At 43.6% G+C, this 25,917-nt stretch overlaps 2 protein-coding genes, 3 long non-coding RNA genes and 1 pseudogene across 8 annotated transcripts in view; 3 read left to right on the top strand and 3 right to left on the bottom strand.

Annotated features, from left to right (window-relative positions):
• MRPL48 (mitochondrial ribosomal protein L48) overlaps positions 1-25,917 on the bottom strand; it is a 92,954-nt gene that overhangs the window by 23,387 nt on the left and 43,650 nt on the right. For 3 of the 4 annotated variants that reach the window (XR_013404106.1, XM_015115184.3, XM_028833808.2), the window contains one exon: positions 8,708-8,877. The exons of the other annotated variant lie outside the window; for it this stretch is intronic. Coding sequence is in view for 2 of the 3 variants with exons in the window: in XM_015115184.3 (XP_014970670.1) it covers positions 8,708-8,877 (170 nt within the window). In the remaining variant the exon portion in view is untranslated. The remainder of the gene's footprint in view (positions 1-8,707; positions 8,878-25,917) is intronic. 4 annotated transcript variants of the gene reach the window in all.
• Positions 1,111-1,688, top strand: LOC106993381 (protein MIX23 pseudogene; annotated as a pseudogene).
• Positions 5,958-7,684, bottom strand: LOC144334358 (uncharacterized). The gene is made up of 2 exons (XR_013404110.1): positions 7,414-7,684; positions 5,958-6,358 (listed from the first exon to the last, which is right to left on the bottom strand). It is a non-coding gene; the product is annotated as an uncharacterized LOC144334358 (long non-coding RNA).
• Positions 6,666-7,156, top strand: LOC718745 (mitochondrial import receptor subunit TOM5 homolog). Its single transcript, XM_001115450.5, has one exon. It carries the CDS (start codon positions 6,725-6,727, stop codon positions 6,878-6,880), a length of 156 nt encoding a protein of 51 aa, XP_001115450.2. The 5' UTR covers positions 6,666-6,724; the 3' UTR covers positions 6,881-7,156.
• On the top strand, positions 13,684-23,452 carry LOC144334360 (uncharacterized). The gene is made up of 3 exons (XR_013404112.1): positions 13,684-13,904; positions 20,694-22,478; positions 23,340-23,452. It is a non-coding gene; the product is annotated as an uncharacterized LOC144334360 (long non-coding RNA).
• On the bottom strand, positions 22,335-25,394 carry LOC144334355 (uncharacterized). Its single transcript, XR_013404107.1, has 3 exons — positions 24,452-25,394; positions 23,269-24,140; positions 22,335-22,381 (listed from the first exon to the last, which is right to left on the bottom strand). It is a non-coding gene; the product is annotated as an uncharacterized LOC144334355 (long non-coding RNA).

The raw sequence follows: 25,917 nt of genomic DNA, 5'->3' as shown, positions 1-25,917 counted from the left end.
ATTTGTACATCTTCTTTTAAGAAATGTCTATTCAGATCTTTTGCCCATTTTTAAATTAGATTATTAGATATTTTTTGCTATAGAGTTGTTTGAGCTCCTTATATATTCTGGTTATTAATCCCTTGTCAGCTAGATAGCTTGCAAGTATTTTCTCCCATTCTGTGAGTAGAGCTTGTACTCTTAACCACATATTACTTCAAGTACGGTCAATAGACAAGCTGCCAGTGAACAGCCTAATTGTCATTGGTCCACGAGAAATGTGCAACCAGTCACTAAACAAACCATTTGATTCAGCCACGTTTTTTTTCTTAATATCAAGACTTTCCTAATGAAGGAAACAAATTATTAATGTATATTTTGGCATAAGCTCCTGACATCTTCTCAGAATGGTACTTTGAGAAGCACTACTGTAAATTACTATGCTACTCAGCCTCTTTGAGCTGTAATTGCAGTTTATCTTTCACATTATGTTACAATTATGTTTCTTGGTGTGTATGTACATGCATGTATGTGTGCATTCACTCTGTGTGTGTGTGTTCCCTGAAACTAGGAGGTTCACCTTAGTATCTCACAGAATGTCTAGTGCAGTGCTCACCACATAGCAAGAAGAGGCTCAATCAATAGTTTTTTAATTAATTCATTAAAAGGACTTTTATTAATTTAGGAAATGTATACCACACAATTGGATTGTATAGTGATATTCAAGAACCTGTCATTCTTTCAATCATGACTGAATGTCTCCCATATGGCAGGCCTTGCAGTGGGTGCTAAAGAAATAAAGAACACAGTCCCCATCCAGAAGGAACGCACTGTCAGAGGGAAGAGAAACTGCCACAGGAATAGATCATTCGAGACCAGAGCACTAAGTGACATGAGGTATGTGTCAAGTGCTGAAAGAGGAACCAACTCTCTGGGGCATCAGAAAGAGATAAAGCACATTTTTAGGTTTAAAAGAATTGAAGTACTGTCACTATGAGAGCTAAAGTCACAGCTTATTATCAAACCTTCTAAAGAACATTTTTTAGCACAGTTGTACTCTAATGTATAAAGGTTTAAAAGTTCAAATTTGGCTGAAGGACTTAAAATAAGACCCTATATAACTGAAAATACTTGTCAGGCAGAACTGGGTTTAAATCCAGGCAAGTTACTGGTTCTGTGCTTTTGGCCTTTCTAAGCCTTGATTTCCACATATGTTAGATAGGAATATATTAATATCTAATGAGTAAGAAAGTATAATTTTTGTTTGTCAAATATGGCAGCACCCAGTGGCGGTGTGGACTGGGAGGAGGTTGCCCAGTTCCACGAATTACTCGAAGTGATGAGGACAGCTGATGACAGAATAGTACATAAACTAAACACTAAGGTTCCAACAGCTTCCTTTATAGGGAAAACTATGCCAGCCAAACCTGTAAACAAATTTAGGGGTCTTTGATGGCAGCTCTTGCCAGTAGGAACAGAGTCATAAAAAATTGTACAGCCCAGACCTCAGAAGTAGTAAAAAAAACCTCCGAGAAGAGAGAGAAAATAATTTGGACTATTTAACGTTATTAAAGCAACCTGGAAAAGAGCAGACAAAGTTGAAATGGATGCAGTCAGAACCAAATGTTGAAGAAGTGGTAAAAGACAAAGGCTAGAAGGTATTTAATAAACGGTGCCAAATTCACTTCAAGCCTCCAAAGAATGAATAAAGAAAGAGAGATACTTTTTTTTTAAAGGACTGGGTCATGTCATAAGAGGTAAGTATGATAGATATCAAGAGGGCAGGCTTCCTAGGATGATCTGTGAACCAACAGTCCAAGACCTTTTGTTGATTTCAGCCCCACTTAGCCAAGACCTCAAGTACAAATAATTCTGGCAGTTATGGAGTAACCAACTGCTATTTTATAATGATTCTGTAAAAAAAAAAAAAGTTTTGTTATTAAAATAATTTTCTGACTCAGTGTAAAAAAAAAAAAAGCAAGTATAATCTTTGCCATACCCACATACTATGTCATATACTACCTTGCCACAGTGACAGACTACCTAAGCTACATTTTTGTTGTTGTTGTTTTTAAGACAGGCTCTCTACTTTGTCGCCCAGGCTGGAGTGCAGTGGCACGATCTCAGCTCACTGCAACCTCTGCCTCCTGGGCTTAAGCAATATTCCTGCCTCAGCCTCCCAAGTGGCAGGAACTACAGGCGTACACCACCAAGCCAGGCTAATTTTTGTATTTTTTATGTAGAGACAGGATTTCACCATGTTGCCCAGGCTGGTCTCAAACTCCTGAGTTCAAGCGGTCCGTGCTCCTCAGCCTCCCAAAGTACTGGGATTACAGGTGTGAGCCACTGTGCCCAAGTCTTGATTCCTTATAAAATCAAACATACACTTCACTTACCATTTGACCCAACAATCATACTCCTAGAGAAATGAAGATGTGTGTTCTCACAAAACCTCGTACATATTCATAGTGGTTTTATTATTTATAATTGCCAAAAACTGGAAGCAACACAAATGTCCTTCAATCAGGAAAGGAATAAACTGTGGTACATCCTTTCAATGAAACACTATTCGCAACAACAACAAAAAAAAACTACTTGCAGGCAACAACGTGATTGAATCTCAAATACAGTATGCTAAGCAAAAGAAGAATCAAAAAGAAAAATACTACATGATTTTATTTGTACGGAATTCTGAAGAAGGCAAAACTATAAGGACAGAACATGGATAAGAAGTTGCCGCTGGGCGCAGTGGCTCACACCCGTAATCCCAGCACTTTCGGAGGCCAAGGCAGGCAGATCACCTGAGATCAGGAGCCTGAGACCAGCCTGGCCAACATGGCAAAACCCCATCTCTGCTAAAGATAGTCGGGTGTGGTGGGGAACGTCTGTAATCTCAGCTACTTGGGAGGCTGAAGCAGGACAATCGCTTGAACCCAGGAGACAGAGGTTGCAGTGAGCCAAGATTGTGCCACTGCACTCCAGCTCAGTCCCAGCTATTTGAGGGAGGCTGAGGCAAGAGAATCACTTGAACCCAGGAGGTGGAGGTAGCAGTGAGCCGGGATCACGCCACTTCATTCCAGCCTGGGTGACAGAGCAAGACTCTGTCTTCAAAATTAAAAAAAAAAAAAAAATTACGAAGGGAAGGAATTTCTACCCATGGGATTTAATGTTACTTAAGGAAAACCAGAGAGCATCCTATACTGTGTGAAATACTGAGATATGTAAAGAGCCCAGAATGGAGAAGGTAGGTAGGCAGTAAATGTTACTTCCCTCTCCTACAGTTTTCCAACAAATCCAAAAAATACATAAAAGCAGAGCAGATAAATAATATCTAAATGGAGAGATAAACTATGTTAATGAATCAGAAGATTCAATATAAACAATTAAGATTCAATTATTCCCAAATTGATCTACAGATTCAACACAATCCTAAAAAAAAAATCCCATCAGACTCTTTTTTTTTTGAGATGGAGTCTCGCTCTGTTGCCCAGGCTGGAGTGCAGTGGCCTCTGCTCACTGCAAGCTCCGCCTCCCGGGTTCACGCCATTCTCCTGTCTCAGCCTCCCAAGTAGCTGTGACTACAGGGGCCTGCCACCATGCCCAGCTAATTTTTTGTATTTTTTTTAGTAGAGACGGGGTTTCACCACGTTAGCCAGGATGGTCTCGATCTCCTGACTTCGTGATCCGCCCACCTCGGCCTCCCAAAGTGCTGGGATTACAGGCGTGAGCCACCATGCCCAGACTCTTTTCTGTAGAATCAACAAGCTAATTCTAAAAATTTTTATGGAAAACCAAAGGACCTAGAATAGCCAAAGTAGTTTTGAAAAAGAAGAACAAAGAGTCAGTAATCAAACTACACTAATCAAGACAGTGTGTACAGGTGTAAGCATATATGTAACAGAATAGAGCATAGAAACAGACCCATATATACATGGTCAACTGGCTGTCAACAAAGATGCTCAGATAATTCAGTGGAGAAAGAAAATCTTTTCAACAAATGGTGCTGGAAACAATTGAATATTCATAAGCCAAAAAAAAATAACAAAAAACCTTTGACCCACTATATACAAAAATAATTCAAAATGGATCACAGACCTAAATACAATACTTAAAACTATAGAACTTCTAGGAGAAAACATAGGAAAATGTTTTTTTGCGACTGGGTCAGGCAAAGATTTCTTAGATATAAAAGCAAAAGCAGAAACCATAAGAGAAAAAGATTGTTAAACTGAACTTCATTAAGTTTAACTTCTACTCTTCAAAAGACATACTGTTAAGAGGACAAGATAAGTCATAGACAGGAAGAAAATATTTGCAAAACACATATCTGCAAAGGAACTGGTGGCCAGGTGCAGTGACTCACACCTGTAATCCCAGCACTTTGGGAGGCCAAGGCGGGTGGATCATTTGTGGTCAGGAGTTCGAGACCAGCCTGGCCAACATGGTGAAACCCCATCTCTATTAAAAATACAAAAATGGGCCAGGTGCGGTGGCTCACGCCTGTAATCCCAGCACTTTGGGAGGCCGAGGCGGGCGGATCACGAGGTCAGGAGATCGAGACCATCCTGGCTAACACGGTGAAACCCCGTCTCTACTAAAAATACAAAAAATTAGCCAGGCATGGTGGTGCATGCCTGTAGTCCCAGCTACTCGGAGGCTGAGGCAGGAGAATGGCATGAACCCAGGAGGCGGAGCTTGCAGTGAGCCGAGATGGTGCCACTGCACTCCAGCCTGGGCGACAAAGCGAGACTCTGTCTCAAAAAAAAAAACAAAAAAAAAAAAACAAAAAAATACAAAAATGAGGCTGGGCCCGGTGGCTCACGCCTGTAATCCCAGCACTTTGGGAGGCCAAATTGGGCAGAGCACAAGGTCAGGACACAGAGATCATCCTGGCTGACATGGTGAAACCCCGTCTCTACTAAAAATACAAAAACAAAATTAGCCAGGCGTGGTGGCGGACGCCTATAGTCCCAGCTACTTAGGAGGCTGAGGAAGGAGAATGGCATGAACCCGAGAGGCGGAGTTTGCAGTGAGCTGAGATTGTGCCACTGAACTCCAGCCTGGGTGACAAAGCAAGACTCTGTCTCAAAATAAGTAAATAAATAAATAAATAAAAATTAATGGAGCATGGTGGCAGACATTTGTAGTCCTAGCTACTAGGGAGGCTGAGATGGGAGAATCGCTTGAACCTGGGAGGCAGAGGTTGCAGTGAGCCGAGATTGTGCCACTGCACTGCAGCCTGGGCAACAAAGCAACACTCTGTCTCAAAAAAAAAAAAAGGGGCCGGGCGCGGTGGCTCAAGCCTGTAATCCCAGCACTTTGGGAGGCCGAGGCGGGTGGATCACGAGGTCAGGAGATCGAGACTATCCTGGCTAACATGGTGAAACCCCGTCTCTACTAAAAATACAAAAAACTAGCCGGGCGTGGTGGCGGGCGCCTGTAGTCTCAGCTACTTGGGAGGCTGAGGCAGGAGAATGGTGTGAACCCGGGAGGCGGAGCTTGCAGTGAGCCGAGATCACGCCACTGCACTCCAGCCTGGGAGACACAGCAAGACTCCGTCTCAAAAAAAAAAAAAAAAAAAAAAAGAAACTGCTATCTAAAAATAGATGAACAATTTTCAAAACCCAGTAAGAAAACAAGCCATTTTTTTAAATGGACAAAAGATTTGAACAGACATATCATCAGGGAAGATACACAGATGACAAATAAGCACATGAAAAGATGCTCAACATCATTATTTATTAGTGAAGAGCAAATTAACACCACTATGAGATACCACCATAAACCTATCAATAGCTTTTTAAAAATTGATGATACCAACTGCTGACCAGGATGAAGAGTTGCCGGAACTCTCATACATTGCTGGTGGGAATACAAAATGGTGCAGCCATTGTGGAAAACAATTTGGCAATTTCTTATAAAGTTAAACATAAACTTACTATACAATCCAGAAATTAGAGGCAAGGTTGGAGGTTGGAGGGAGGCAGAGGTTGCAGTTAGCCGAGATTGTGCCACTGCACTCTAGCCTGAGCAACAGAGTGAGACAAAAAAAAAAAAAGAAAAGAAAAGAAAGGAAGCCTGGGCAACAAAGTGAGGCCCCATCTCTACAAAAAAATTTTAAAATTAGCCAGGCACTCAGAAGACTAGATCATACCAGGAAAATAAAAAAGTCAGCTTGGCAACTTGGTGTCTGCCTGTAGTCCCAACTATTTGGGAGAGAGAGAGGAGGATCGCTTGAGCCTAGAAGGTTGAGGCTGCAGTAAGCAACGATTGCACCACTGCATACCAGCCTGGGTGGGAGAGAGAGACCACGTCACTAAAAGAATAAAAGAAAAAGAAAGGAGGTGGGGCGCAGTGGTTCATGACTGTAATCCCAGCACTTTGGGAGGCTGAGGCAGGCGATCACTTGAGGTCAGGAGTTCAAGACCAGCCTGGCCAATGTGGTTGGTGAAACCCCATCTCTACTAGAAATACAAAAATTAGCCAGGTGTGGTGGTGCGCACCTGTAATCCCAGCTACTTGAGAGGCTGAGGCAGGAGAATCACTTGCGGCAGGAGGTAGAGACCAGCCTGGCCAACATGGTGAAACCCATGAGGCAGAGGTTACAGGGAGCTAAGATTGCACCACTGCAATCCAGCCTGGGTGACAGAGCGAGACTCTGTCTCAAAAAACAAAAAAAGAGGCGCGAGGCGGCCACTGGGAAGAGGAGAGCGCGACATCTGGAAACTGCAAAGTCAGAGCCGCGATGTACCGGATTGAGGGCCTCGCGCCGAAGCTGGACCCGGAGGAGATGAAACGAAAGATGCGCGAGGATGTGATCTCCTCCATACAGAACTTTCTCATCTACGTGGCCCTGCTGCAAGTCACTCCATTTATCTTAAAGAAATTGGACAGCATATGAAGACTGGACATCTCATATGAATGCACGATATGAAGAGCCTGGTTACAGTTTCGACTCCTCTCTGCAAGTGAATAGGCCCAGAAAGGTATAAAAGACTCTTTGAATGGACATAAAATTCTGCTTGTTAAGAACAAAAAAACAAAACAAAACAAAACAAAAAACAAACAAAAAACAAAAAAAGAAAAAGAAAGGAAATTTTGACATATGCTACCACATGGATGACTTTTTTTTTTTTTTTTTTTTTAGATGGAGTCTTGCTCTTTTGCCCAGGCTGGAGTGCAGTGGCGCGATCTCAGCTCACTGCAACCTCCGCCTCCTGGGTTCAAGCAATTCTCCTGCCTCAGCCTCCTGAGTAGCTGGGATTACAGGTGCCCGCCACCACGCCAAGCTAATTTTTGTATTTTTAGTAGAGATTGGGTTTCACCATGTTGGTCAGGCTGGTCTCGAACCCCTGACCTCGTGATCCACCCACCTCGGCCTCCCAAAGTGCTGGGATTACAGGCGTGAGCCACCGCGCCCGGCCCATGGATGACCTTTGAGGATATTAAGTTAAGTGAAAGAAGCCAGTCACAAAAAGACAAATATTATATGATTCCACTTACATGAGGGAGAGTAGTAAAAGTCAGGGACAGAAAGTAGAAGGGTAGTTGCCAGGAGCTCAGCGGAGGGGAATGGGAAGTTATTGTTTAATGGGTACAGAGTTTCAACGTTTGTTTTTTTTAATTTTTTTTTTTTTTTTTTTTTTGAGACGGAGTCTTGCTCTTGCATGCTGGAGTGCAGTAGCACGATCTCAGCTCACTGCAACCTCCGCTTCCCAGGTTCAAGCGATTCTCCTGCCTCAGCCTCTCAAGTAGCTGGGACTACAGGCGCGCGCCACTGCTCCCAGTTAATTTTTGTATTTTTAGTAGAGATGGGGTTTCGCCATGTTAGCCAAACTAGTCTCGAACTCCTGACCTCTGGTGATCTGCCCGCCTTAGCCTTCCAAAGTGCTGGGATTACAGGCATGAGCCACCACGTCCAGGCTGTTTTTTTAAATTTTGAGACAGGGTCTCACTCTGTCACCCAGGCTGGAGTGCAGTGGCAAGAACACTGCTCACTGCAGTCTCCACCTCCTGGACTCAAGCTATCCTCCTGCCTCACCCTCCCAAGTAGGTGGGACTACAGGCACACGCTATCATGCCCAGCTAATTTTGTTATTTGTAGAGACGAGGTCTTGCTATGTTGCCCAGGCAGGTCTCAAACTCCTAGGCTCAAGTGATCCTCCCACCTTAGCCTCCCAAAGTGCTGGGATTACAGGTGTAGGCCACTACGCCCAGCTAGAGTTTCATTTTTATAAGATGAAAAACATTATGGAGATGGATGGTGGTGATGCTTGTATAACATTATGAATGCATTTGATATCACTAAACTGTATAGTTAAAAATAGTTAAACTGGTAACTTATGTGTATTTTACAATAAAAAAAACTTGCAAAAACATGAATGAATATCAGACACATTATGCTAGGTGAAAGAGGCCAGCCACAAACACGACATACATGTGATTTCACTTATATGATATTCTGGAGAAGTTAAAACAATAGGGGCAGAAAATTGGTCAGTGATTGCCAGGGACTTGAGTGGGGAAGAGGGAGAAGACTGACTACACCAGGGCACCAAGGAACTTTTCAGGTTAATAGAACTAGTTTATATTTTTATTGTAGCAAATTATATACCTAAAAAGAGTTAATTTTACTACATGTAAACTGTATCTCAAAAGCCTAGTTTAACAAAAAAGCAGAGCATTCTACCCACACCAAGAACATCCCATACAAAAGCATCCTTCATACCTTTCCTCGACTTTAATGGAGAGAGAGTTGCAGAGGTTGTGAACATACTGGGCATAACTCTCTGCCAGGGTCATGTCATATGCAGTCAGATGAATGTTTAAAACCCCATATTCATAATCTGTCCCCAAATTAATGACTCTCACTTCCACTTTTCCCTTCTTCTTCTTGGGCTGAAGAGAAAACAAAAAGAGAAAGAAAATAATCAAAGTATTATACAAGAAATTCTAATAATACTATCTTGATATTTTAAAAAGTCAATCTTTCTAATAAATTTGTTCACATTTTGCTCTTGGGTTACCCTACCTACAAACTGAAGTTCTCCTGGGAAGGAATGAGCAGCTTCCCTTGTCAGTCTGGGTTGTGACATCAGCCAATGCAAGGAGAGAGAATACTGCTGTCATTACTTGAATACATGAATTACTTGAACATGAGTACATGTAACTGTCTTGTGCTATTACCTTCTTTTGAGATTCGCCTCCCATTTCTGGCCTTCTATTACTCAATTTGTAAATTGATAGGGTTATGTCAGATTAAAATATTTTTCTTTTTTTTGGAGACAGTCTCACCCTGTCACCGAGGCTGGAGTGGCAGTGGCACGATCTTGGCTCACTGCAACCTCCTCCTCCCCGCTTCAAGTAATTATCATGCCTCAGCCTCCTAAGTAGCTGGGACTACAGGTGCCCACCACCATGCCCAGCTAATTTTTGTATTTTTCATAGAGATGGGGTTTCACCATGCTGCCCAGGGCAGTCTCGAACTCCTGAGCTCAGGCAATCCACCCGCCTCGACCTCCCAAAGTGCTGGGATTACAGGTGTGAGCACCAAGCCTGGCCTAGATTAAAATATTCCTAACCCATATATGAATTAAGGGGTCTATGAGCCCCCCAGTTTTTTTTGTTTGTTTTTTGTTTTTTTTGAGACGGAGTTTCGCTCTTGTCGCTCAGGCTGGAGTGCAATGGTGCAGTCTCAGCTCACTGCAATCTCTACCTGCCGGGTTCAAGTGACTCTCCTGCCTCAGCCTCCCAGCCATAGGCAGGAGGGACTGCACCCAGCCATAAGTCCCTCTCTTTATGGGCATTTAGGTTAGATTATTTTCGGTTGAGGTGCTTTCTTCTTTCTGATGTATGTTGTATTAAATATTTTTTCCCAGGCTTCATTTTAACTTTTTTTTTTTTTTCTTGAGATGGACTCTTACCCTGTCGCCCAGGCTGGAGTGCAATGGCGCCATCTCGGTTCACTGCAACTCTACCTCCCGGGTTCAAGCGATTCTCCTGCCTCAGTCTCCTGAGTAGCTGGGATTACAGGTGCCCGCTGCCATACCCAGCTAATTTTTGTAATTTTAGTAGAGACGAGGTTTTACCAATATTGGCCAGACTGGTCTCAAACTCCTGACCTCAGGTGATTCACCCACCTTGGCCTCCCCAAGTGCTGGGATTACAGGCGTGAGCCACTGCTACTGGCCAAGCCCCAAAATTTATATGCAAAATTTTACATGTATATGTTTCTGAGGAGAGAATCCTGAGTTTTATCAGAATCATGAAAAAAATTAACAGAAAGGAATCTCAGCATTAGTTCTCTTCTATTCCTCCTAGCTCGAAATTCTACAATTGTCTACACAGCATTCCTTTTAAGAACTGAGAGGTAGAAAAATTATTTGATTTCTTCCCCTTTTTTGTCATACAAAATATTGCTTCACTACATATCAACTTGTGTAGGCTGCTGTAAAAAGCTAAAATGAAGGCTGGGTGTGGTGGCTCATGCCTGTAATCCCAGCATTTTGGGAGGCTGAGGTGGATGGATCATGAGGTCAGGAGTTCAAGACCAGCCTGGCCAACATGGTGAAACCCCATCTCTACTAAAGATACAAAAAATTAGCCGGGCATGGTGGCATGCATCTGTAATCCCAGCTACTCAGGAGACTGAGGCAGGAGAATCGCTTAAACCCGGGAGGTAGAGGTTGCAGTGAACCGAGATGGCGCCATTGCACTCCAGCCTGGGTGACAGGGTAAGACTCCATCTCAAGAAAAAAAAAAAAAAAGTTAAAATGAAGCCTGGGAAAAAATATTTAATACAACATACATCAGAAAGAAGAAAGCACCTCAACCAAAAATAATCTAACCTAAATGCCCATAAAGAGAGGGACTTATGGCTGGGTGCAGTGGCTGACACCTGTAATCCCAGAACTTTGAGGCCAAGATAGGAGGATCACTTGAGCCAAGGGGTTCAAGAGCAGCCCTGACAATAAGCTATATCCTGACTCTATAAGAAAAATTTTCTTAATTAGCTGGGCATTGTGGCAAGTGCCTGTAATCCCAGCTACTCAGGAGGCTGAGGTGAGATGATGGCTTAAGTCTGAGGGGTTGAGGCTGTAGTGAGCTGTGGTCACGCAACTGCACCCTAGCCTGGGCAACAGAGTGAGATCCTGTTTCAAAAAAGAAAAGAAGGGAGACTTATTAAGTAAATTATGCAGCTGTAAAAAGAAATAAGGGGCCGGGCACGGTGGCACACGCCTGTAATCCCAGCACTTTGGGAGGCAGAGACAGGTGGATCATGAGGTCAGGAGTTCGAGACCAGCCTAGCCAATATGGTGAAAGCCCATCTCTACTAAAAATACAAAAATTAGCTGGGTGTGGTGGTGTGCGCCTGTAGTCCCAACTGCTCGGGAGGCTGAGGCAGGAGAATTGCTCAAACCTGGGAGGCAGAGGTTGCAATGAGCTGAGATCCCACCACTGCACTCGAACCTGGGCAACTAAACGAGACTCCATCTCTAAATAAATATATAAATAAATAAATAACCACTCCTTTATGTACAGATACTGGAAAGGTCTTTAAGATAAATAAATGATAAAAAGTAAACTGTAGAATAATGTGTTCAAAATGTTGCCACACATATAAAATGGGGGAGCTGGAAGAGAATAGATATGTGTGTGTGCATGTGTGTAATTACATACATACTTATTTGCTTGCATATTTTTAAAAAAACCTCTGGAAGCATGTACAAAAATAGTATTGGCTAGGCACAGTGGCTCATGCCTGTAATTCCTGCACTTTGGGAGGCCGAGGCAGGCAGATTGCTTGAGCCTAGGAGTTCAGAACCAGTCTGGGCAACATGGCAAAACCCCAGCACTGCAAAAAACACAAAAATTAGCCAGGCGTGGTGGTGTACACCTGTAGTCCCAGCACCTTGGGAGGCTGAGACAGGAAGACCGCTTGAGGCTGGGAGGCAGAGGTTGCAGTGAGTGGTGATTAAGCCACTGCACTCCAGCCTGGGCGATAGAGCGAGACCATGTCTCAAAAACAAAAATAAATACAAAAACCCCCAAAAACTAGTATCATTGGCTGCTTGTGAAGAAACTAGGTGGCTGGAGCCTGGGGGTAGGAATGAGAATTTTAAACTATTTCTTCTGTTTTCAAAATTTTTTAATAGTGTAAATGTTTTACCAATCTAAAATTAGAATCTTAAAATCTATTATGCTTGAATTTTAGTAAATTTTTATTGCAATATATTAATATGCAAAAATATATGTTACATAGCTCAATGAATTTTTACAAAGTGAAAGTACCTCTGTAATCAGTACCCTAGACAAGAAACAGATCATTACCAGTACCCTAAAATGTCTCCTTTCCCCCAAATTAGTAACCACTATCCTGACTTATGAAACCATAGTTATTTTGCATGTTTTTGAAATTCACAAAAATGGAATGATAGATACATTCTCTTTTGTGTCTGTCTTCTTTCATTCATTAGGTTCATAAGATTCACCAGGCATTAGGTGGAATGGCAATTCTTTCCTTCTCATGTGCTACTAATCCACTGTATGAATACGCCACAATTTAATTATCCTTTCTACTGTTGGTGGAAATTTGGGTTATTTCCAGTATGGGGCCATTATGAATAGTAGTGCAACCAATGTTCTAGTGTGTATCTTTTAGTAAACATATGTACGCATTTCTGTTGGGGGTATACCTGGGAGCTGAACTACTGAGTTACACAGTTTGTATAGGTTCAACTTTAATAGATATTCTCAAAGAGTTTTGTAGAGTAGTTTCCAATTTAGACTTCCACCAGCAGTATATGAGAGTTCTAATGGCTCTACATTCTTCCTAACACTTAGAAAACAGTATAGTCAGGTTTTCTTGTGGGTTTGTTTTAGCCATTTTGGTGGATATGTAGTGGTAATGCAGTGAGGTTTTAACTAACATTTTCTTTGTATCTGTTGAGCCTGAGCACCTTCCCATATGATTACTGGCTATTTGGATATTGTCTTTTGTAATCTGCCTATTCAAGTATTTTGCTCATTTTAAAAATTGGGTTGTCTGCCTTTCTCTTATTGATTTGTAGAGGTTCTTTACATATTCTAAACATGATCCTTTGTACGTGCTGCAAATATCTTCTCCCTCTCTGTACCTTCCCTTTTTACTTTATTTTTATTTTATTTTATTTTATTTTATTTTTTGTAAGACAGGGTTGGCCGGGTGCAGTGGCTCATGCCTGCAATCCCAACACTTTGGGAGGCAGAAGTGGGCGGATCACCTGAGGTCAGGAGTTCAAGACCAGCCTGGCCAACATGGTGAAATCCCATCTCTACTAAAAATACAACAATTGGCCAGGCGTGGTAGTGGTTGCCTGTAGTCCCAGCTACTCCAGAGGCTGAAGCAGGAGAATCGCTTCAACCCAGGAGGCAGAGGTTGCAGTGAGCCGAGATCGCGCCCCTGCACTCCAGCCTGGGTGACAGAGCGAGACTCCATCTTAAAAAAAAAAAATAGGGTCTTACTCTGTTGCCCAGGCTGGAGTTCAGTGGCACAATCACAGCTTACTGCAGCCTCGACCTCCTACGCTCAAGTGATCCTCACACCTCAACCTCCCGAGTAGCTAGGATTACAGGAATGTGCCATTATGCCCAGCTAATTTTTGCATTTTTTTTTTATAGAAACAAGGTTTTTCCACATTGCCCAGACTGGTCTTAAATTCCTGGGTTCAAGTGATCCGCCAGCCTCGGCCTCCCAAAGTATTAGGATTATAGGCATAAGCCACAGCTTCCAGCCCCCTTTTAACTTTATAATGGTATATTTTGATGAGAAGTTCTTTTTTTATTTTTATTTATTATTTATTTTCTCTTTTTGGTTTAACTTGTTACTGACAAGCTCAGATTTTTTTTTTTTAAGGACAGAGTCTCACTATATTGCCCAGGTTGGAGTGCAGTGACACAATGGTAGCTCACTGCAGCCTGGAACTCCTGGTCTCAAGTGATCCTCCCGCCTCAGCCTCCCAAGTAGCTGGGACTACAGTGCACATTATCATGCCTGACTAATTCTTAAAATTTTTTGTAGAGATGGGGTTTCACTCTGTTGCCCAGGCAGGTCTCAAACTCCTGACCTCAAGTGATCCTTCCACCTCAGCCTCCCAAAGTGCTGGGATTATAGAAGTGAGTTACCACACCAGGCCTGAAGTTGAACTTAAGTTCTTATTTTTAATGTAGTCCACTGTATTCATCTTTTATGGTTATAGGGATTTTTGTGTCAAAGAAAGAAATCTTTGCCTACCTTAAGATAATTGGAGATTCCCTTGTATTTTACGTTCTAGCAGTTTTATCATTTTAATATTTACATTTAGATCCATAATCCATCTTTAAGTCATTTCTGTGTGTGATGCGAAATAGGGTCAAGAGTTATTTTTTGTTTTCACATGATCATCCAGCCGAAATGACCCAGCCACACTGCTTTACAGTGCCACTGATGTCATATAACAAGCACCCAGAGATATATGCATTTGTTTCTCTACTCTTCTGTTCCATTGGGCTATTTGTCTATCCGTGAGATGATACCCACCATGTCCTAATAATTGGAGATTTGTAGTAAGTCTTGCTATGGGGCAGAATTATTTTTTTAAGAAAAAAAAAAAACTATCTCTACTGATAAGTCTTAAGTCACCCCATCTAATAGCCAACAGTCTAGTGGCTTCCACAGCAGCATTGTTCCTAACAGAGCACCTGGAATGGTTCTCTTACACTGCTGCTCTGGAGGTCAACCTGTAGGAATGGTTCCCTTACACTGCTGCTCTGGAGGTCAACCTATAGAGAGCAGGAACCCAGTCTGGAGAAGCATACAGAAGAGGAAGAAATGGTCCTTTTACAAGGCCAGTAATACTGATGATAGACCTGATCTCACAGGAATGTTTTGAGAATTGAACAAAATACCATATGTAAAATGGTTAATACAATCTGTGGCACATATTTAAACACTAAACATTAACTTTTATTATTATTTTCACTTTATATTCCTCATATCTAGCACAGGGCCCAGTGAAGAGAAAACATACAATGAGTCATTATTTTAAAATTTTAGAATGGGAAGGAATTTAGAGATGATTTTGTCCTGGTTCTTCATCTTTGCAAGGGAAGAATATGAAACCCAAACAGATAAATGTGTTTCCCAGAATCACGGAGCCAGACAAGACAGACGCCAGTAACTAAAATCCAGACCTCCTGATTCCCAGTGCAGGAATTTTTCCTCTGCATTACTAAAGTTCTTAACAGTGGTGGCCACCCCAGGGTGCTAGACCTTGCTGTGAGTGGGAAGCCAACCTCTAGAAACCAACCACCAACATGCAGGCATTCGGCTCTCTCTTCTTCAGAGACCAACACACTCATGGCCAAATGCAGCAATCAGGACTTCTCATTGTGACAGGCAGCACTGCAGTAAGAGCTGTGTAGAATGCTAAAGTCAGAATGCAATGGAGAGTGGCTGAAATTTTCCAGCAGAGAGGGGAGGAGCTTCTCTGAAGCCTGTAGGAGGCTTTTCTTAACAACAGAAAATGCCAGGACTCTCCAAAGGTATTGCTTTAGGAGAACAAAGAAAAGAAAGCTGATCCCAGTGTCCCTCTTGGCATCTCACTTGCTTTTCCATGTTGGCCTAGATCTATCTGAACCAATTCACATTACCAGGATCCCATTGTGATATTACAGTACATATTTCAGTTCTGAGCCAGGGCACAGCATAGCCAGCAAGAGCTTAACTGCATATAATACCAGATGCCAGTTTCCGTCATTTTATCTACACAATTTTTCTCACATCCATCCCATTCTCTCTACTCCTACTGATTGAGTTCAAGCCTTCATGAATGCCATGAGGAGCTACTAAAGATATCTCTGTGGGCCAGGAGCGGTGGCTCATGCCTGTAATCCCAGCACTTTGGGAGGATAAGGCGGGCAGATCACGAGGTCAGGAATTCAAGACCAGCCTGGCCAACATGGTGAAACCCCATCTCTACTAAAAATACAAAAAATTAGCCGGGAGTGCTGGCAGGCGCCTGTAGTTCCAGCTATTCAGGAGGCTGAGGCAGGAGAATCGCTTGAACCCGGGAGGTGGAGGCTGCAGTGACCCAAGATCGTGCCACTGCCCTCCAGCCCGGGCAACAGTGCGAGACTCTGTCTCTAAATAAATAAATAAATAAATCTGTGCAAAGGATATACATGAATAAAGCTGTGTTTTGGGAAGCCCAACCTGACTGCACATGAAGGCCAGCCAGGCAGGAAAGGAAAGGAAGCTAGGAGAAATGTAGGAGGGAGGATGGCCTACTATCCATCATCAAACGTTGGCACTCCTATGGCCTGGATTCACTAAGGGACAGCCCAGGATTGTCATTCTTAGATCCCTGCAGGACTGCACTGTGGTCCCCCAAATAGACTATAGGGTAAATTATGAAACAAGTTTTGTACAGAAATGTTCACATTATTACCCCTATTTCACAGATAGAAAACTGAGGTCCTCTGAAGGTAAGTTACTTGCCCAAGGTTACTGAGAAATTTTGCTGGAAAGAGCAGATAAAGAAAGGAATCAAATTAGAATCATAGCCTGTTATAGCTGGAAAGCATCTTAGAGATAACTGAGTCTCTCCTTCCCCCTAATTCTACACAAGGAGGAAGTTGAGACCCAGAAAAGGAAAATGGTTTGTGTAAGGTTATAACAGCAAGAAAAGGACAAAGGTAACCACTTTATGTCTATCCAGAACTGGAAGCCGAGTCTGCAGCCCCAAGCCCAGGCTCTCTCCTCTCAAGTGATAGTATCTACCTATCGCTGTAAGTGACACTCTCCAGGGTGAGAAAGTTCGGTAAGAATTATCCATTATCTGAATCCTCAAACAAAAAGGCTGATATGCCAGCAGCATATTCAGCTTCCAGAAATTATGGTGATAAAAATAACAAAATTTACACCCAAGGATTTGAATGATTTGGGGTTAGTACCATGAATAGTCCATAATGAGCTGTGAGGTACGCAGCAATCAAGTATTTTATAACCTGGTGTTATACACTTGAGAGACATGTGGACAAAAGGCCTGGCTCTGACTGGGGTAGCAAGGAGGCATGGCCTGATGCTATATAAAGTGCGCTAGACTTAGATGGAAGCCACAGAAAATCTGACCTCAAATCCTAACTATCTGCTTAGTCACTACATGACATTGTGTGACCTTTCTAGGCCTCAGTTTCCTCATCTGTAACAGCTAAAGTTATTGTGAGCTTAATAGAGTGAATTTATATGAAATGGAAATACTAGATATGTTAGGTGAATTCTGGCCATCCTCATTCCAAATATCGGCTCTGAAAACTTCTAGCCACATGGGCACATCATTTAATCTTTCTCTGAGTCTTGGATTCCTCAAACAGGGTCTCGAATAACCATATGATACGCTAAGGCTTAAATAATAAATAGGTTTAAAAGGCTATAAAATGCAATAATGTCTTTAAAGCCTGGCACATAGTACTTATAGCACCTGGTATATAATAATAAGTGGCATTTTTGGCAGGGCATGGTAGCTTATGCCTATAATCCTGGCATTTTAGAAGAGCGAGGTGAGGGGAAAACCTGAGGTCAGAAGTTTGAGACCAGACTGGCCAACATGGTGACAACCCGTCTCTACTAAAAATACAAAAAATTAGCTGGGTGTGTGGTGGTGAGTGCCTGTAATCCCATCTACTTGGGAGGTTAAGGCAGGGAGAATCGCTTGAACCTGGGAGGTGGAGATTGCAGCCGGGTGGGCGCCTGTAGTCCCAGCTACTCGGGAGGCTGAGGCACCAGAATTGCTTGAACCCGGGAGCTAGAGGTTGCAGTGAGCCAAGATGGTGCCACTGCGCTCCACCCTGGGCGACAGAGTGAGACCCTGTCTCAAAAAAAGTAAATAAATAAAAATAAAATTACAAAAATTAGCCGGGCATGGTGGTGCACATGTGTAATCCTGGCTACTTGGGAAACTGAGGCACAAGAATTGCTTGAACCTGGGAGAAGGTTGCAGTGAGCCAAGATCATGCCACCTTACTCCAAACTGGGTGACAGCGAGGGCCTGTCTCAAAAAAAAAATTAAAAATAAATAAATGGCATTTTAAAATTATTATTATTTTGAGACAGTCTCACTCTGTCTCTCAGGCTAGGGTGTAGTGGCGTGATCTCGACTCACTGCAACCTTCACTTCCAGAGTTGAAGCAATTCTCGTGCCTCAGCCTCCCGAGTAGCTGTGATTACAGGCATTTGCCACCATGTATGGGCAATTTTGTATTTTTAGTAGAAACGGGGTTTCACCTTGTTGGCCAGGCTGGTCTCAAACTCCTGAACTCTGGTGATCCACCAGCCTCCACCTCCCAAAGTGCTAGGATTACAGGTGTGAGTCACTGAGTCCTGCCATAAATGACATTTTTAAAACAGGTTGTATAGCGTACATAGATAGGACATTACTGTTACTACTACATATTGGAGGTAAGCATGGTCCCAATTTCCAACTGGTAAATTTTACAAAATGAAGAATTTATTAAGCACCTGCAGTTTACAAAGTGCTAGTTCAATTACTCTAAAGAAAGACAGGCTGGCCGGGCGCGGTGGCTCAAGCCTGTAATCCCAGCACTTTGGGAGGCCGAGACGGGCGGATCACGAGGTCAGGAAATCAAGACCATCCTGGCTAACACGGTGAAACCCCGTCTCTACTAAAAACTACAAAAATCTAGCCGGGCGAGGTGGCGGGCGCCTGTAGTCCCAGCTACTCGGGAGGCTGAGGCAGGAGAATGGCGTGAACCCGGGAGGCGGAGCTTGCAGTGAGCTGAGATCCGGCCACTGCACTCCAGCCTGGGCAACAGAGCAAGACTCCGTCTCAAAAAAAAAAAAAAAAAAAAAAAAAAGAAAGACAGGCTGGGTGCGGTGGCTCATGCCTGTAATCCCAGCACTTTGGGAGGCCGAGGCAGGCAGATCACGAGGTCAAGAGATTGAGACCGTTCTAGCCAACATGGTGACACTCTGCCTCTACTAAAAATACAAAAATCTGCCCGGTATGGTAGCGCGTGCCTGTAATCCCAGCTACTCAGGAGGCTGAGGCAGGAGAATTGCTTGAACCAGGGAGTCGGAGGTTGCAGTGAGCCGAGATCACACCACAGCACTCCAGTCTGGTGACAGAGTGAGACTTCGTCTCAAAAAAAAAGAGACAACATGGCTGGGCACAGTGGCTCACACCTGTAATCCCAGCACTTTGGGAGGCCAAGGTCAGTAGATTGCTTCAGCCCAGAAGTTTGAGACAAGCCTGGGCAATATGGCAAGACCCTATCTCCACAAAAAAATTTAAAAATTACCTCTGTGTGATGGCACGTACCTGTGGTCCGCTACTCAGGAGGCTGAGGCTGCAGGATCGCTTAAACTCAAGAGTTTGAGGTTGCAGTGAACCATAATCACACAAATACACTCCAAGCTGGATGACAGAATGAGATCCTGTCTCAGAAAAAAAACAAAACAGGCCAGGCACGATGGCTCACGCCTGTAATCCCAGCACTTTGGGAGGCCGAGGCGGGCAGATGACCTGAGGTCAGGAGATCGAGAGCAACCTGGTCAACACGGTGAAACCCTGTCTCTACCAAAAATACAAAAAATTAGCTGGGCGTGGTGGCGGGCACCTGTAGTCCCAGCTACTCAGGAGGCTGAGGCAGGAGAATCACTTGAACCCGGGAGGCGGAGGTTGCAGTGAGCTGAGATCACGCCACTGCACTCCAGCCTGGGTGACAGAGCAAGACTCTGTCTCAAAAAAACAAAACAAAAAAGAAAAAAACAGCAAAAACAAACAAAATAAAACAAGAACAACAAAAACAAAAAACAAAGAAAGAAAAGAGACATGATGACCACTGTTTCCCTTTTCCCCTTCCTGCTGCCTGAAATGTGAACATAGTGGCTAAAGAGGGAGCAGCCATCTCACACCATGAGATAGAAGCAATATGATAAGTATGGCAAAACAAAAAGCTGGAGTATCTGCTTATACCTTTATGTGAGAAAAAAAGAAATTTCTCTCTTTCTTAAGCCCCTGGTGTTGTAGGTCTCTCTATTATGGTAACTAAACTATTACCACAATTCATGTAGGAAGGTACTATGTCTCATTAATCTTTCTATTCCTAGAGCCCCAAAATATTAAATGTTGAGTTGAACTGAAATGAATTCTAGGCCAGCTGTGGTGACTCACACTTGTAATCCCAACACTTTAGGAGCCCAAGGCAGGCATATCACGCAAGTCCAGGAGTTCGACACCAGCCTGGACAACATAGTAAAACCCCATCTTTACAGAGTGTGGTGGGGAGCACCTATAATCCCAGTTAATTAGGAAGCTGAGGTGGGAGGATTACCTGAGCCAGAGAGGTCAAGGCTGCAGTGAGTCATAATCATGCCACAGCACTCCAGCCTAGATGACAGAGTGAGCCCATCTCAAAAAATTAATTAATCAATTTAAAAAATAAAAATATTAGCAAGACGTAGTGGTACACACCTGTAGTCCCAGCTACTCTGGAGGCTGGGGTGAGATCACTTGAGCCTGAGAGGTTGAGGGTACAGTGTGCTATGACTGCACCACTGCACTCCAACCTGGGCAACAGAGCAAGACCCTGTCTCTGAAAAAAATAATAATTTAAAAAAATAAAAACATAACTGAGTTTCTCTGTTAATATTTATTTTCACCAAGTAAAACTGATAGGAGGAATGTATGAAATTTAGAAAATTCTATCAATTCATTTAATATGTTTCTAAAATGGGAAGGACTATTATTATTCATCTTGAAGAAGGGTTTGGCTCTAGTACTACCAATGTTCCAAGGAAATATGGCTTGCAAGGGTCTGAGATAATGGATGCCAAAGTACTTTCAGGAAAAGGATCATTACTACTACTCATAGCAAACATGAATCCCTCTAAAAATCAGACACCATTGTAATTTGGTAACACAGGGCAAGACTCCAAGCAGGCTGCAGATCAGGAGCTCTAATGGCACAGGCAGAGTCAGGTCTTCACAGGAGTCACTCCCTGTACTTAGAAAAGCCCTGGGGAGCTTTTTAATGTTCTTTACAGCCTTGTGTCAACAGCTACCCCAAGCAACTAGATACTGCCAGAGGAGTGTCCAGTTCAGCTTTACCTACCCAGTGCCAAGAATACAGGTGGCATTTAATAAATGTTTGTTGAGCTGAACTCTGTAACACCTTCACTGACCCTTTTGGGGAGAATTGTTTCTTTTTTGTTTTTAAAATTGTATGTATTTACCATGTAAAACATCGTGAAGCGATTGCTTATCTTTGCTCTCTTGATATTTAGTTTATTCCCCTAGTAAAGCACTTGCCACAAGTATTTAGTTACACTTTTGAGCACTAACTTTCCCAGCAGACTTTACAATTTTTGTAGGACCATGTCCCATTTACCTGAGCATTATGGATACTCAGCACAATGCGTGGCATATAGTAGATTCTCAATTATGGTTTTTCTTTTAATGAGTTACAAGAAATAAACGAGTGAAAACATGGGTGCTAATATAAAGTAACTCTCCCTAAGCCAGTCCTATAATACATGTCTAGCCCTACAGTTTCTAGACCAGCAAAACCAATTGTTTTGTTATCAAGAAGGTAGGACTAGATGTGAGGGCGATCTGGCTGCGACATCTGTCACCCCACTGATTGCCAGGGTTGATTCGGCTGATCTGGCTGGCTAGGCTGGTGTCACCTTCCTCCCTTACCACTCCATGTGCATCCCTCCTGAAGCTGCAAGTTCGGTTGAAGAGAACAACCATCCCCAATAGAGGAGGACTGGTCCTTAGTCAAGGGTGTATAACTAGCTGCACTCCCCTGCTACAACCTCCAAACAGCTCTCAAGAAGCTAAGACTATAACCATAAAGTGATTCTGACCTGCTGATTTATCTGGGAATGATTCCAGTCTCCTCACAGATTTGTGGCTGTAAGAGCTGATCTATTATGGGTGCCACAACAAAATAAATAGGTGACAGAAATGGCAGACACCTCTTCTCTGTCAACACTAAAAACAGCATGAAGTTTCCAAAAGAAAAGTTATCTTGATTCCTAGGGGCCGTTCTGCAAAGAGGAAGAAAATTGTCTGAGTTAGCAGAAGACATGCCTAACTCTCTTGCTCCAAGGCCTGGAAATGAGAACATATAACAAAGTGACAGAAATTCATGTTGCCTCCATTTCATCCTCCCATATCTTTCTCTTGGCAAATTTCAGATTAAGCTGCCATTACCCCAAGACTGGAAGCTGGATAACAGCTGAGGGCAAGTATGTAAATGGTCTTGGGAAAAATGACCCGGTGCTATACAAATATGAATGACTATTATTGTTTTTACTTTTTTTTGTTTTTGAGACAGAGTTTTGCTCTTGTTGCCCAGGCTGGAGTGCAATGGAATGATCTCGGCTCACTGCAACCTCCACCTCCCTGGCTCAAGTGATTCTCCTGCCTCAGCCTCCCAAGTAGCTGAGATTACAGGCATGCACCACCATGCCTGGCTAATTTTGCATTTTTAGTAGAGACGGAGTTTCACCATGTTGGTCAGGCTGGTCTCAAACTCCTGACCTCAGGTGATCCGCACGCCTTGGCCTCCCAAAGTGCTGGGATTATAGGCATGAGCCACCACGCCTGGCCTTATTTTTACTTCTATCAAATATAAGTCACTCCAAATATCTGAAGCCTTTTAAATTCAACTGAATGATGCAGGGCCTTTAAGGAATAATGAGATCTACACATTGAGACTGGATGCTAGGTGTGGAGATACGCTCTAATATGTGATCATTCACTGCCACAGGTCCAGATGGGTCTTACAGGATGAGCACCATAGAGAAAAAAGGGAGGGTATCATCCCACACAAAGGAAAGAGCATGTGCAAAGGCAGAAAGGCAGGAAAGAGCATGGGTGTATGAGAAAACATGCTTGAAATACAAGGTGCAAAAAGGGAGATCACTGAGAAGGAGGTCAGGTCCATACTGTAAGTGAGCTGAAATACCACATTTATTGTGATCCCCCATGCTGCCACCCAAGAAAAAGCCTCATTTTTATCTCTCATCTACTCCCTCAAAAAAGCATCAAGGACAAGGACGTGGGATGGAAGGATGGGAAGCTACTCAGTGTTATAAACCGGGCCATGTTAAGAAAGAGAGAAAAACAGGCTGGGCGCGGTGTCTCATGCCTATAATCCCAGCTCTTAGGGAGGCCAAGGCGGATCACCTGAGGTCAGGAGTTTGAGACCAGCCTGGCCAACATGATGAAACCCCATCTCTACTAAAAATACAAAAATTACCTGGGCATTGTAGTGCATGCCTGTAATCCCAGCTACTCAGGAGGCTGAGACAGGACAATTGCGTGAACCCAGAAGGTGGACGTTGCAGTAAGCCAAGACGGCACCACTGAACTCCAGCCTGGACGACAGAGGGAGACTTCGTCTCAAAAAAAAAAAAAAAAAAAATGGAAGGAAGGAAGGAAGGAAGAGAGGGAGGGAGGGAGGGAGGGAGGGTATTAACAAGGAAAGCTGAGATGAAGTAGATACCCCCCTTTCCTTCCCAAGGTGCAGAAGTCATAAAACTGAGTGTGGGACCTTTCGAAGGAGGAATGAAGGAGCAGAAATGGGACATGGGTTGGGTACTTTGTGCATGAGCATGAGAATTTACTCTTGTCTTAGGGATGTTGGGCTCACGAGAGTAGAGGGGCCAGACTGAGACCCAGAGAGGAAAAAATGGGAATCTAGCCAACTTATTTTTTTTCTAGGCTTAGGGAGAGAAAGAAAGGAGGTCACAAAAGATTCCATCTAGTTTAACTAGTCCAGTTCCCCAGAGGGATAAGAGAGAGGAACTCAGGACAGAGCCTCTGTAAGGTGGTAGATGAAAGCTTTAACTGTGCTGTCCCGTGCAGGAAGCCAAGAGGCTGGAGCAACTTACTCCAGTAGCCAGCACTACTGTACCAGCCATCCTGGGACACGCAATAACATTAGAGAAAAGCCTACAGTCCTAAACAAAGGGAGCATCCAATCCATTCAAACAACCAGGGTCATCCGGAGCCAGGTGTTTGCAGATAGTGGGTTGTATTTGAGAAATCTGATTTATAAAACCACAGGGCAGCTCCAATAACCGCATTTCAGTTTAGCTCAATCAATATTTACTGTCCTCTTCTTTTTTTTTTTTTTTTTTTTTTTTTTTTGAGACGGAGTCTCACGCTGTTTCCCAGGCTGGAGTGCAGTGGCGCGATCTCGGCTCACTGCAAGCTCCGCCTCCCGGGTTCCCGCCATTCTCCTGCCTCAGCCTCCTGAGTAGCTGGGACTGCAGGCGCCCGCCACCGCGCCCGGCTAATTTTTTGTATTTTTAGTAGAGACGGGGTTTCACTGTGGTCTCGATCTCCTGACCTTGTGATCCGCCCGCCTCGGCCTCCCAAAGTGCTGGGATTACAGGCTTGAGCCACCGCGCCCGGCCTACTGTCCTCTTCTTGATGCCAGGCCCTGTGCTAGACACTGAGGATATAAAGAAAAATGAGACTTCTACCCTTATGGACCTCATAATCTAAAAGGGAACATAGTCATCAAAATAGACGGTTAAGGCCAGGTGCGGTGGCTCACTCCTATAATCCTAGTACTTTGGCAGGCTGAGGCAGGCGGATCACTTAAGTCCTGGAGTTCGAGACCAGCCTGGGCAACATGGTGAGACCACCATCTCTACAAAAATATAATGAGCCGGGTGTAGTGGTATACTCCTGTAGTCCAAGCTACTCAGGAGGCTGAGGAGGGAGAATCATTTGAGCCTGGGAGGCAGAGATTGCAGTGAGCCATTGCACCACTGCATTCCAGCCTGGGTGACAGAGCAAGAACCTGTCTCAAAAAAAAAAAAAAACGAAAACAACAAAAACACCCAGTTGATTAAAACATAGAGCAGTTTTCCTAGAACAGAGGAAGCACAAGGAACTCTGGCAGCTCACGGTAAGAAAAGCAACTCAGGGCTGGGCATGGTGGTTTCCACCAGTAATTCCAGCACTTGGGAGGCCAAGGTGGGAGGATCACTTGAGCCCAGGACTAGAAGACTAGCATGGGCACCATAGTGAGACCCCGTCTCTACAAAAATTTCTAAAAATTAGCCAGGTTTGGTGGCATGTGCCACCAAGTAGTCCCAGCTACTGAGAAGCTGAGGCAAAAAGAACGCTTGAACCTAAGAGTTCAAGGGGCAGTGGGCCATGATCACACCACTGCATTCCAGCCTGGGCAGCAGAGTGAGACCATGTCTCAAATTTAAAAAAGAAAAAAAGAAAAAAAAAAGAAAGAAAGAAAGAAAGGAAAGAAAGAAAGAAAGAAAGAAAGAAAGAAAGAAAGAAAGAAAGAAAGAAAGAAAGAAAGAAAGAAAGAAAGAAAAGAAAGAAAGAAAAGTAACTCAGTGCAGGGAATCCAGGAAAGTTTCTTCGAAGGAGAAATTTGTTTGTGTCCCTCCACACCCTGCTTTCTCACTGAGATTTAAAGGTTGAAGAGGAATTAGCCAGGTGAAGAAGGGGAGGTCTTCCAAGTAGACAGAACAGCTTGTGAGCCTTGAAAAAGTATAATGACTTGGAGGAAAAACAAGAGGCCCAATACCATTAAAGCATGGTATCCAGGAGAGTGGAGGAGAGGCTGGAGAGGAATGGCGGGACAGATGGCATTAAGCTTCCTTTTATACCACGTTAATGGAGTGGGTCAGAGCATGACATATGCAGAAAATTATCTGAGAGAGAAGGTTCTAAGAAACTTTTTTTTTTTTTTTTTTTGAGGCGGAGTTTCGCTCTGTCGCCCAGGCTGGAGTGCAGTGGCGCGATCTCGGCTCACTGCAAGCTCCGCCTCCCGGGTTCCCGCCATTCTCCTGCCTCAGCCTCCCGAGTAGCTGGGACTACAGGCGCCGCCACCACGCCCGGCTAATTTTTTTGT

This window comes from Macaca mulatta, chromosome 14 (genome assembly GCF_049350105.2).
Source record: "Macaca mulatta isolate MMU2019108-1 chromosome 14, T2T-MMU8v2.0, whole genome shotgun sequence".
Taxonomy (NCBI): domain Eukaryota; kingdom Metazoa; phylum Chordata; class Mammalia; order Primates; family Cercopithecidae; genus Macaca; species Macaca mulatta.
This window is presented reverse-complemented; position numbering and strand designations above follow the sequence as displayed.